General features: G+C 37.9%; 1 protein-coding gene across 1 annotated transcript in view; it reads left to right on the forward strand.

Moving 5' to 3' along the window:
- The window catches only part of MOCS3 (molybdenum cofactor synthesis 3), a 208,933-nt gene that overhangs the window by 103,120 nt on the left and 92,185 nt on the right, over nt 1–13,628 (forward strand). The window contains exons 3-4 of the mRNA XM_044292068.1: nt 2,307–2,399; nt 13,223–13,343. Coding sequence (XP_044148003.1) covers nt 2,307–2,399; nt 13,223–13,343 — 214 coding nt within the window. The remainder of the gene's footprint in view (nt 1–2,306; nt 2,400–13,222; nt 13,344–13,628) is intronic.

Consider the following 13,628-nt stretch of genomic DNA (forward strand, 5'->3'; position numbering starts at 1 on the left):
TATTATTTTTTAACCAATAAATATCGATTTCTGCATAAGACCGGATGAGGAGTGCTCGTCTATACATTATATTTCCAGGTATCTAAAAATTGTACCTCAGAATCTGAATAAACTAACGTAAATTGTAGGTCCTTATTCACACTATTTAGTGCTATGTGAAATTCCATCAATTGCACCAGATCGCCGGTCCATATGAGGAAGATCCGTTGATATATCTCCACCACCTCAGAACATGTCTGTAATAATTGTATCTCAGGATAATGTCAAGTGATCTAATGATAAGATCACTGGCTGATGTGGACATATCTAGCATTCGTTTAACGGCTGTGAGGCCCAAATCATGATCTATGGAGGTGTACAATGATGTAACATCAAATGAGGCTAAAAGAATTGACTGTGTGTCAGGCAACTACCTTGCCTGTGCTGTGTCAACTGTCGCTATATTTGTAGGGGTAGTGGATTTACACACTCCAATACAGATGTGATATACCCTATTCGCTTCCATCTCACATGTGACTCAAATTATGTCATTTATGTGTTAACATGTCCCTGCAAGTTACTTTATGTGGGAGAGACGTCCAAAGACCTAAAAACTCGACTAAATAACCACCGGTTGTCTATACGCAAAAAAACAACGCAACTTACCTGTACCAAAACATTTCACAGACCTTAACCATGCAGAAAGAGATTTAAAGTGTTGGATTCTTGACCATGTCTCAAACCAATGGGTCTTAATGTTGAGTATAATCCAGGAGTGCTTGTATGAAGGGTGGTTTGCAGTCGCAACCCTGTTTTTATTTCGTTACCTTTACCTCACAGGTATATGGTGACATGCGAAATAACATAATTAATATTTTATTGAATGATCTGAATAAATTCTCATTTTCTCTCTTTTTCTATGTAGATGCTGTAATGGACCGGTGTGGCAGTGTGGTGACCTTTGGCATGTGTCCATTGGAGTTGGATTGCGGCCTTTGTGCATATTTTTGGTTATAATTATACTTGTTTTATTGTACTGCGGGTGCGCCAATAGTATATTAACAGATGACGCTAGTAGTCCCCAATAGTGTGAGGAGAACCCTCATTGATTTGGTGCTGGAGCTAGGTGTGGGACCCAATAATATGCGCGCCTGGTACTAACGTATTGTGCGCGCCTATAAAGATGGTCCAGTAGGGGTGAGGGTTGATGTCTTTGACAAGACGTCACCTCCCCCTTGCTCCATTCTGCACCATAATATGTGTTCATAACTTTGTAATAAAAGGAATCTTGGGGTGATGCACCTCTACTAAGATGGCGTTGTGTGGAGCAGCACACAGGTACGCATGCGCCGGCTTTCGGTCTTATGGATACCACTAACCAAAATGGTTGCTGTTGGCTCACAGCTGGAGTGCGCAGGCTCCGAGATAAGTCAATGTGACTGCTTCCTGTTTGAAGGCTTACGATGCTTGGCGCAGGCGCAATACATGATTACAGCACGCCGAGTTTTCGGCTTTTTGAATGCATGAGGTCACCTCCGCACCTTGATGGTATGTACAGTCGTCAGCCCTCTCCCACATTCCGGTGTTTTACACCATTATCTTGATTCACATCACCTGATAAGGATTATGCACTTATAAGGATGTACACTGATTAAAAATCAGGAATACACAGTATTTGTAACACAGATATGATTTTACTTATGTTATGTCACTTATATCATGGAAGTATGTGATCATCACTCGATTTTATGTCATTTAATCAAGTCTTTTGACACGATTTTATCTAATGATTTGTCATTATTATCACTTATGCACTTATGATATTTATTGATTGGTTGGATTATATATTTGCCACTAGTCACATGTGTTATTTGCTTAAGAAAGGCTCTATGGATGAGCCAAGACGTCGCTGCTGCTGTATTGTTCTACATGGGTAAATAAACTTTTTAATTGTTATATATAAATATAATATATATATATATATATATATATATATATATATATATATATATAGAGAGATATATAGAGATATATATATATATAGAGAGATATATATATAGAGAGATATATATATATATATATATAGAGATATATATATAGAGAGATATATATATATATATATATATATATATATATATATATATATATATAGAGAGAGAGATAGAGATATATATATCTATATATATATCTATCTATTTCCTCTAACATAGCATTAATCATCCTCTAACACTGTTGATACAGTATATATACTTCAGGAATTTTAGAGATTCATCACAGGTCTAGAACAATTGTACTTTCAGTCATTTAATGTTTTATATTTTTTCCAGGTCAATTAAACTTGTCGAGAGCATCTGTGTTAATAATAGGTTGTGGAGGATTGGGATGCCCGTTAGCTCAATACTTGGCTGCAGCTGGAATAGGTGATAATATCTCACATTATATTCACTAAATGTTATCGATATTCTGTATGTCAGTAAAATTTCAATTATACCAACTTTAGTGTTTTATTATGTTCTACTATTTGGATGATAAAAACACTTTTTATTACTAAATAATTTGTCTTTTTGCAGCATTCCAAGACTTATATCACAAAAAATAAAAATAAAAAAATAACTGAGTTTCCCTTTTTTCCAGGACAGTTTGTAGTTTTCATTGTTACCATTCTTTTATCGCTTTTTATTCTGTTTTTGGTAGCTAAGGTGAATAGAAAATAGCCATTCTAGTATATATATTTTTTTTTTATTTCTACTCACCCCTTTCTCTAGGACCTTTCTTTGCGGCATTGGTCCGGTAATCCTGCAGCTGTCAGGTGCTCTGTTCTTAGCATGTAACTGTGCACTTCATCAATGCTGTGACGTGTTAGGATAGCGCACCTGATTGCTCCAGCTATTGTCTCCATGTCTCCATGTTACATTTACTAGCCCGTCAATATTGCTGTTTGTAATAAGGTAGCAGCAGGAGCAACAGACCAGTGCCGCAGAGACTGGCATTAGAGAAAGAGATATATCTTGTTGTATTTTTTTATTTATTTTTAAATTTGAGGGCTTGTCCAAGATTTTAACCCCTTAAGGACCTGCACCATACATGCGGGCTGATCGGGTGGCTGCAGGAGCTACGCCCCCTCCCCCCATATCAGCGCCATGGACCCGGCAGTCACTGACAGACGGGCCCCTGCTGCATACGCCGGCATCAGTATTTTCCCCTTGTATTACAGCGGTCAAAGCTGACCGCTGCATGCAGAGGGTTCGCAGAGGTCACCGGTGCCCTCCGCTTCCCCATCGGGTTCCCGTGCTGCAGTGGTGGGGACCCGATGGCAGAAAAGGTAAGCCTGATGCCTTCAATAGGCATCAGAGCTTGCCTTCTATTGAAGCCTGTGAGGTCTCACAGGCATGCTGTCAGCATAAAAACTGACAGCCAATGCGTTACAATACAGGTTGTATTGTAATGCATTGCATAGGGGATCAGACCCCAGAAATTGAAGTCCCAGAGTAGGAAAAAAAAAGTTTTTTTCATAGTTAAAAATAGTTTGAAGTAAAAAAAAAATAATGAATCCAAAAATAAAACACATAAAATTGTAAAGAAAAAAAAGAAAACCAGATATATTAGACATTGCCGCGTCCATAATGACCGGCTTTACAAAAATTTCACATGATCCATCCTATCACCTGAACGCCGTAGAAAATAAATATAAAATAAAAACTGTACTAAAGCAAACATTTTTTTGTCACCTTACATCACAAAAAGTGCAACATCAAGCAATCAGGCATAGAATTAAAAAAAAATAGCTCTCAGAACTTGGACACATTAAAACATAAATTTTTTTGTTTCAAAAAAGCTATTATTGTGTTAAAGTGAAATAAATAAAAAAAACTTATGCATATTAGGTATCGCCTTGTCCGTAAGCACCTGCTCTATAAAAATATCACATGATCTAACCCCTCAGGTGAATACCGTAAAAAAAAAAGAATAAAATGGTGTCAAAAAAGCCATTTTTTGTCACCTTACATCACAAAAAATTTAATGGCAAGCGATCAAAAAGTCATACGCACCCCAAAACAGCGCCAATTAAACTGTCATTTCATCTCGCAAAAATGATACCCTACCTAAGACATTCGCCCCCAAAAACTGAAAAAACTATGGCTCTCAGACTATGGAGATAATAAAACATGTTTTGTTTTTGTTTCAAAAATTATATCATTGTGTAAAACTAACATAAATAAAAAAAAAGTAGACATATTGGGTAATAACCTGCTCTATAAAAATATCACATGACCTAACCCCTCAGATGAACACTGTAAAAAAATAAATAAAAAAAGTGTCAAAAAAGCAAGTTTTTGTCACCTCACATCACAAAAAGTTTAATAGCAAGGGATAAAAAAGTCATATGCACCCTATAATAGTATTAACCAAACCATCATCTCATCCCAAAAAAAATGAGCCCCTACACAAGACAGACGCTCAAAAAAAAGAAAAAATACGGCTTTCAGAATGTGGATACGCTAAAAAATATTTTTTTTGTTGCGACCGTATCAACCTGCTCTATAAAAATACCACATAATATAACCTGTCAGATGGATGTTGTAAATAACAAAAGATAACAAAAAATAAAAACGCTGCACAAAAAGTTTTATAGAGCAACCAAAAATTATATATACCCTAAAATAGTACCAACAAAACTGCCAACTTATCCCGTAGTTTCCAAAATGGGGTAAGTTTTTTGGGAGTTTCTTCTCTAGGGGTGCTTCGGGGGGCTTCAAATGGGACATGGTGTCAAAAAACCAGTCCAGCAAAATCTGCCTTCCAAAAACCATATGCCGTTCCTTTCCTTCTGCGTAATGCCGCGTTCCCGTACAGCAGTTTACGACCACATATGGGGTGTTTCTGTAAACTACAGAATCGGCGCCATAAATATTGAGTTTTGTTTGGCTGCTTTGTAACTGGAAAAAATGGATTAAAATGGAAAATCTGCCAAAAAAGTGAGATTCTGAAATGTTATCTCTATTTTCCATTAATTCTTGTGGAACACCTAAAGGGTTAACAAAGTTTAGAAAATCAGTTTTGTATACCTTGAAGGGTCTAGTTTCTAAAATGGGATCACTTTTTTGGAGTTTCTACTCTAGGGATACATTAGGGGGTCTTCAAATGTGACATGGCAGCTTAAAATTATCCTATTTAAATCTGCTTTCCAAAAACCATATGGCGTTCCTTTCCTTCTGTGCAATGCCGTGTGCAAGAAAATTGCCAAAACCCACATTTTAGGGATCAGTTCAGGTCTGAAGTCACTTTGTGGGGCTTACATAATGGATACCCAAAAAAATGACCCCATTGTAAAAACTACACCCCTCAAGTTACTTAAAACTGATTTTACTAACTTTGTTAACCCTTTAGGAAAATGGAGATCAAATAGTTAAATTTCACTTTTTTGCCAGATTTTCCATTTTAATCCATTTTTTCGTTAACACGTCGAGGATGAACATACAAACAAAACTCTATATTTATTACACTGATTCTGCTGTTTACAGAAACACCTCACATGTGGTCGTAAACTGATGTAAGGGCACAAGGCAGGGCACAAAAGAAATAGAGCACCATATGGTTTTTGGAAGGCAAATTTTGCTGAACTGGTTTTTTAGATGCCATGTCCCATTTGAAGCCCCCCTGATGCACCCTTAAAGTAGAAACTCCCAAAAAGTGACCCCATTTTGGAAACTAGGGGATAAGGTGCCAGTTGGTACTATTTTGGGGTACATATGATTTTTAATTGCTCTATATTACATTTTTTGTGAGGCAAGGTAAGCAAAAAATGGCTGTTTTGGCACGGTTTTTATTTTTTACAACATTCATCTGACAGGGTAGAGCATGTGCTATTTTTGTAGAGCAGGTTGTTACAGATGCAATTATATCAAATATGTCTACTTTCTTTGTTTCAGTTTTACATAAAGCATTTTTGAAAAAATAAAAATGTTGTCTCCATTTTCTGAATGCCATTTTTATTTTCCTGCCAATCGTCTTGTGCAGGGGCTTGTTTTTTGCAGGAGGAGTTGACGTTTTTATTGGTACCATTTTTGGGTACATATGATTGTTTGATCATTCATCATAATACTTTATGTTGAAAGGTGAACAAAAATTTGGTTGTTTTAGCACCGTTTTTATTTATTTCTTTTTACAGCTTTCACCTCAGGGCTTAGGTCATGGGACATTTTTATAGAGCAGATCATTACGGACATGGCGATACCTAATATGTATACTTTTTCTTATTTATTTCAGTTTTTACGCAATAATAGCATTTTTGAAACAAATAAAAATGTTTTAGTATAGCCATAGCTTTTTCAGTTTTTGGGCGATTGTCTTAGGTAGAGTATAATTTTTGCGGGATGAGATGACTGTTTGACACTATTTTGTGGTGCATATGACTTTTTGATCGCTTGCTATTACACTTTTTGTGATGTAAGGTGACAAAAAATTGCTTTTTTGACACCGTTTTTATTTTATGTTTTTTTTTACGGTGGTCATCTGAGGGGTTAAATCATGTGGTATTTTTATAGAGCAGTTTGCTACGGACACGGCAATACCTAATATGTATACTTTTTTTATTTACTTAAGTTGTACACAATAACAGCATTTTTTAAACCAAAGAAACAATGTTTTAGTGTCTCCATATTCTGAGCCATAGTTTTTTTGTTTTGTTTTTGGGCAATTGTCTTAGGTAGGAGCTTATTTTTTGCGGGATGAGGTGACGGTTAGATTGGTACTATTTTGGGGGGCATACACATTTTTGATCGCTTGGTGTTGCACGTTTAGTGATGTAAGGTGACAAAAAATGTTTTTTCTAGCACTGTTTTTAGTTAATTCTTTTGACTGTGTTCACCTGAGGAGTTGGATCATGTGATAGATTTATAGAGACGGTCGATACGGACGCGGCGATACCTAATATGTCTACTTTTATTTTATTTTTCCCCTATTTTTTTACAATTTTGTTTCCCTTTATTTTGGCTAAAGGATATTTTTATTTCTTTTTTTACTTGAAACTTTACATTTCTTTTGGGAAAACTTATTTTTTTTTACTTTTTTTTCACTTTTGTTTTTGTCCCTCTCTGGGGCTTCAACTTTTGGGGGTCTGATCCCCTTTACAATGCATGACAATACTTCTGTATTGTCATGCGTTGGCTTGCAAGTGTATTACACACTGTAATACACTTACAACCTCCTTGCCTGTGAGATTCAGGAGGCTGGATCTCACAGGCTGTCACGGAAGGCAGCCACGATGCCTAAGGAAGGCATTGTGCCGCCTACCATGCCATCGGGTCACCGTCACCGCAGCGTGGGGACTCGATGGATGTTTACTCCCTCCGCGGCTGTGCAGGGGTTAATGCTCCGGCATCAGTGATTTCACCGATGCCAGCGCATGCAGCAAGGGTCCAGCTATCAGTGACTGCCGGACCCCTGCAGCTGATCGGGCGGAGAAGACGTACATGTTCGTCATGGGTCCTTAAGGGGTTAAGGTAGAAAATGGCAGGGTCCTGAAGGGGTTAAATTATCATGGACATCCACATTAGATTTATATTACAGATTGTTAAATTGGTTGTTTTTTCACAGACAATGGGGGCATATCGCTAGGATGTGCCCCATTTTCTTATCGGTGCGGGTCACACCGCTGGGACCTGAAAAATTATAGTGGATGGCACTCCTTGTGTGTCGCTGTTGGTGCTCAGTGGAAAGGGTCAATCAAAATATGTAGAAACCACGGCACTCAATATTAGATTATCAAAATTAGTTCATTTATTAATTGTCCATCCCAGGTAGGATCATTTATAATGCAAATGGCCAACAATATCGTTTCGGTCCAGCAGGACCTTGTTCACGGCCTGAAATAGGTACATCATAATTTAGTGTTTTGGTACATCATAAGTAAGGACATATTACATAGCATGGATGGGCAATATATAGTTCTAGTAAATTAACAAAATATCCAGATAAAATATCCAGATAAAAATAAAAATATATCAAGAGATGTCGAACATATACATAGATAAATATAGATATATAGACTACGGTGTCGTATATGGAGCAGATGAGAAGACCATTGGCAAAACAAGGATGACACGTGATTCCAAAATCATTATCTTCATATTGTAACTAGAAAAAATGGAAGACCATATTCATGTAAACGGTAAATTCACGTAAAAGGTATATTCACGTAAAAGGTATATTCACGTAAAAGGTATATTCACAGGATAAAGTTAGTGCCAGGAGACTAAGGAGATAGTGTAATGTAGTCAAGTCAATAAATCAATTTAGACAAATTTGCTAGAGGTGTTTATCAAAAATATCAGCTCTATCAATATAATATATCATCTCAATATAGTATTCTGGCACTATCTAAAATAAGGAGTCATTTTTGAAAAAATGCAATCATAATAGCTGAGTAATGAGTCATGTTGACAGAATAAGAAAACGGAGTAAGAAACTGAGAAATAGAAGTTTGGGGGTAGAATAGAGTCATATTCATATTATGCATAAAATAGTTGTACAATTTAGCAGACCTATAGGGGGTAGAGTATTAGGGTTCTGAGTACTGGGTAGCAGAGGCGAGTGGTGATAATAGATAATGCGCAATAGTATCGGAACAGGCATAAGCTATAATGGTGGCAATATGAAGCGCTGCAAACAAACCTTACTGCAGGTGATCTGGAGGCATCGGGAGGACTCGTTGTGGGAGCGCGACTTCCGGGTTTATGTGGGGAGCCCGGATGGTTTTGCGCATGCGCCGGCCCTTTGGTGAATGCCGTAGTCTCGCGAGGACTGTTACGTCACTCGCGCATGCGTGTTGTTTCTCAGTATCGGACATAGAGTGTCCGGGGGTCGGAGTATAATGCGCAGGCGCTGTACATTATTTTAAAGTCGCTGCATTATGGAATGGATGCAAAGCTTGATCAAAGCTCAATATATCAAAGGATCCATCCGATTAAAAGCACACTTTGAACAGCAATCACCAGAGCCAATATCCCAAATAACGACCATAGCCTCGGACCTATCAATTAAATCCCTTAACCTGAGGATTAAGAGCTCATTTATGCCCCCTAAAAATTACCATGCAGCCGAGGCTTTCATTGATCTGGTCAAAAAAGACATAGACAGCACCTTGAAAGAACCAAAAGATAAATCTTTGTACATACCTCACAATCTTAAAAGCGAGGAACGGTTTGCACTCAACACATTGAAGGAGGATAAAAACATCACAATAAAACCGGCCGACAAAGGTGGAGCCATTGTAGTTATGGACACCACAGCATATGTCGGGGAGATAAAACGACAACTATCGGACGTTGCAACCTATTGTAAGGTGCCCCATAATCCCATTTTTCGTATCAGAAAAGAAATTATCTCTCTACTCGACATCCACCTCCAATTAGGTACCATCGATAAATCGACCTACTCTTTCCTTCTCAATGAACATCCCGTCACCCCTGTTCTCTATACATTACCAAAAATTCATAAAAATTCAACAAATCCCCCAGGTAGACCCATAGTCGCATCAACGGACTCCATTCTTTCTCCACTTTCCATCTTCCTAGAACGAATACTTACGCCATTAATCAAAAATACTCGCTCTTTTCTACTTGACACGACCCATTTTTTATCTACCATTTCCTTGTTACAAAATATTCCAGACAACAGCATATTAGTAACATTAGATGTAAACAGCCTATATACTTCTATTGCCCATGAGAAGGGCATAGAAGCCGTCCCCTCACTCCTCTCAACCTCTAATCACTCACCTAATGCACAAACCTTTTGCCTTGCACTTTTGCGACTAGTCTTACAAAATAATTATTTTATGTTCGGTGACGAATTCTACATTCAGAAACGGGGTACAGCAATGGGGGCAAATGTGGCGCCCCCATATGCAAATGCCTTTATGGCAAAATTTGAGGAGGACAATATATATCCCAACCACCTCTTTCAACGGTTTGCATTAACCTGGCATCGATACATCGATGATATCTTCTGCGTCTGGACTGGTGATAGTGACTCATTTTCTCGCTTCATTGATCATATTAACGAACAAGATCCAGACCTCTCTTTTACCTCCCACACAGATCCAGATAAGATAAGCTTTTTAGATACACTGGTATTTAAAACTCCAACCGGCTCATTAACCACTGATCTCTTTAGAAAACCGACTGATCGTAACACATTATTACACTATTCCAGCTGTCATCCCCAGAATACCAAACATTCTTTACCACGATCTCAATTCACACGAGTAACTAGAATAGTAGCAGACCCTTCTCTTCGCGAACAACGCCTCAAAGAAATGGCAAGTAAATTCACTGATAGGGGCTACCCCACTAAGTTACTGCAAGAAGAGCTTACCTTAGCGCAACAGATTCCTCAACGTTCCAATAGAGTGTCACCCTCTGCACGTATTCCCTTTGTTACCACATACCATCCTTTTGTATCAAAAATTCAAAACATAATTAAAAAACACTGGTCCATACTAACACGATCATATCCCAAAGTGTCCGAATTCAGAAACCCGATTCGGATGTGTTACAAACGTCCAACCAATCTCAAAGATCAGCTAGTACACGCCGATATTGGCCCCTCCACACCACAATTGAGACAAACCACTTTGGCTCCCCGTAAGACAGGTAGCTACCCATGTCTCCATTGCGCCCAGTGTACTAATGTCATCAAGGGAAATAGGATTGTACATCCCCACTCGGGCAAAATCTATGAAGCAAGAGACTTCTACACATGCAACTCATCTTTTGTGGTATACCTCATCAAATGTCCATGTGGTTTGGCCTATGTGGGCGAAACCACACAGTGTGTACGCGATCGTATATCAAAACACAAATCTGACATCCGATGTAACAGAACCGAGCTTCCGGTTCCACACCACTTCCTATCCAATAAACATCAAATCAATCAGCTAAAATTCCAGATTTTAGAACATGTGCCGCAAACAAGAAGAGGAGGTAACCGGATTACACGTCTAAAGGAACGCGAGGCATTTTGGATCTTTGAGTTAAAAACTCTTTCCCCTTATGGAATGAACAGGGACTTTGATTTTCGTATTTGATTTTTCGTCACCTTTAATAAACTGGGACCATTCTTCTCACATCCTTACCTCCACAGGTTGATATCCTTATGTCGATCCCCATTTGTCAATCTTCATTATCTTTTGACAGTACTGTAGTGTTATATGTAATAGAAGCTTACCTAAATGCATGTACTAACTCTTCTCTTTCTCCTATCTTCACAGACAAAATGACCCTTATAGTCGCACCCTACAGGTAGTATACCATCATATATATAGAGTCAATACTAGTAGTATTAGCGTGTTTCCTTTATAGGTTTTCATTACAGATTCCTATATAGTACATAAATTATCTAGTCAATAACACAATATAATATACATGATATATTGAGCTTTGATCAAGCTTTGCATCCATTCCATAATGCAGCGACTTTAAAATAATGTACAGCGCCTGCGCATTATACTCCGACCCCCGGACACTCTATGTCCGATACTGAGAAACAACACGCATGCGCGAGTGACGTAACAGTCCTCGCGAGACTACGGCATTCACCAAAGGGCGCAAAACCATCCGGGCTCCCCACATAAACCCGGAAGTCGCGCTCCCACAACGAGTCCTCCCGATGCCTCCAGATCACCTGCAGTAAGGTTTGTTTGCAGCGCTTCATATTGCCACCATTATAGCTTATGCCTGTTCCGATACTATTGCGCATTATCTATTATCACCACTCGCCTCTGCTACCCAGTACTCAGAACCCTAATACTCTACCCCCTATAGGTCTGCTAAATTGTACAACTATTTTATGCATAATATGAATATGACTCTATTCTACCCCCAAACTTCTATTTCTCAGTTTCTTACTCCGTTTTCTTATTCTGTCAACATGACTCATTACTCAGCTATTATGATTGCATTTTTTCAAAAATGACTCCTTATTTTAGATAGTGCCAGAATACTATATTGAGATGATATATTATATTGATAGAGCTGATATTTTTGATAAACACCTCTAGCAAATTTGTCTAAATTGATTTATTGACTTGACTACATTACACTATCTCCTTAGTCTCCTGGCACTAACTTTATCCTGTGAATATACCTTTTACGTGAATATACCTTTTACGTGAATTTACCGTTTACATGAATATGGTCTTCCATTTGTTCTAGTTACAATATGAAGATAATGATTTTGGAATCACGTGTCATCCTTGTTTTGCCAATGGTCTTCTCATCTGCTCCATATACGACACCGTAGTCTATATATCTATATTTATCTATGTATATGTTCGACATCTCTTGATATATTTTTATTTTTATCTGGATATTTTATCTGGATATTTTGTTAATTTACTAGAACTATATATTGCCCATCCATGCTATGTAATATGTCCTTACTTATGATGTACCAAAACACTAAATTATGATGTACCTATTTCAGGCCGTGAACAAGGTCCTGCTGGACCGAAACGATATTGTTGGCCATTTGCATTATAAATGATCCTACCTGGGATGGACAATTAATAAATGAACTAATTTTGATAATCTAATATTGAGTGCCGTGGTTTCTACATATTTTGATTACATGCTGGGACCCACACCAAATTGAGAAAAGACCCCTGAAAGTGTTGGAGGGTGCACTGCACATGCACAGCCGCCCTCCATTCATTTTCTATGGGGCCCACGAAAATAGCCAAGCGCTGGCTCGGCTATTTCCACTGGGCCCATATAAATTAATGGGAGTAGTGGCCGGTCGTGCACGGTGCGCTCACATTCACTTCTATGGGTAGAGCGCTTGGTTGTGGCCATGCCAGGGCTCTGTTCCCGATATAGGTGCGATATTGCCCCCATTGTCTGTGAAGAGACAACCAATGCAGCAAATAGCTTTTTATGTTCTTCAATGATGAGCCCTGCTAGGAATTTTCTTTTTGTTCTTTGTTTTTATTTTGTTTTCTATATAAAGCTGCTTAGGTGACATAGTAAATATTGACAGCAGCATCTGAGGTGTTAAACTAATTAGATGTAGAGGAGTGATTAGATGAGTAAGTGTTTAGAGCAAGTGCTCATCTTCACTCCTTTTCTGAAAAAATAAAATACCGGTATATCACTCAGAAGTCTGCTATATTACACTTATCATAAAGAGGTTTGTGTATTACCTTAATGTGGTAAAGTTCTAAAGTTTCTTTTTATGCACACAGGACGATTGGGATTGCTGGATTATGATGTAGTAGAAATGAGCAATCTTCATAGACAAGTTTTGCATGGAGAAAAAAGAAAAGGCATGTCAAAATCTGCATCAGTTGTGAAAACACTAACAAAGTATGTTTTGAAATTAGTCATGCTTTGAACCCCATGTGGGAAATTTAGCAAAACTAAAGAAAAATTGAGATGTTTCTGAGATCAACCAGATTGTTTCATTTAATATTTTTCAAGAGGTCATCTAAAAAAAAAAAAAAAGAGACCTGTCGGTAGCAGCTTCACTCCTTATACAAATTTTGATGTATCCCCTCTCCATATCTTTTGTTCGATATTTTTAATTAGACCTACTTGCATAAAATCCTATGGTATATCTTTCATTTTATTATTTTTTTCCAACTGCCCCCC

This window comes from Bufo gargarizans, chromosome 4 (genome assembly GCF_014858855.1).
Source record: "Bufo gargarizans isolate SCDJY-AF-19 chromosome 4, ASM1485885v1, whole genome shotgun sequence".
Taxonomy (NCBI): domain Eukaryota; kingdom Metazoa; phylum Chordata; class Amphibia; order Anura; family Bufonidae; genus Bufo; species Bufo gargarizans.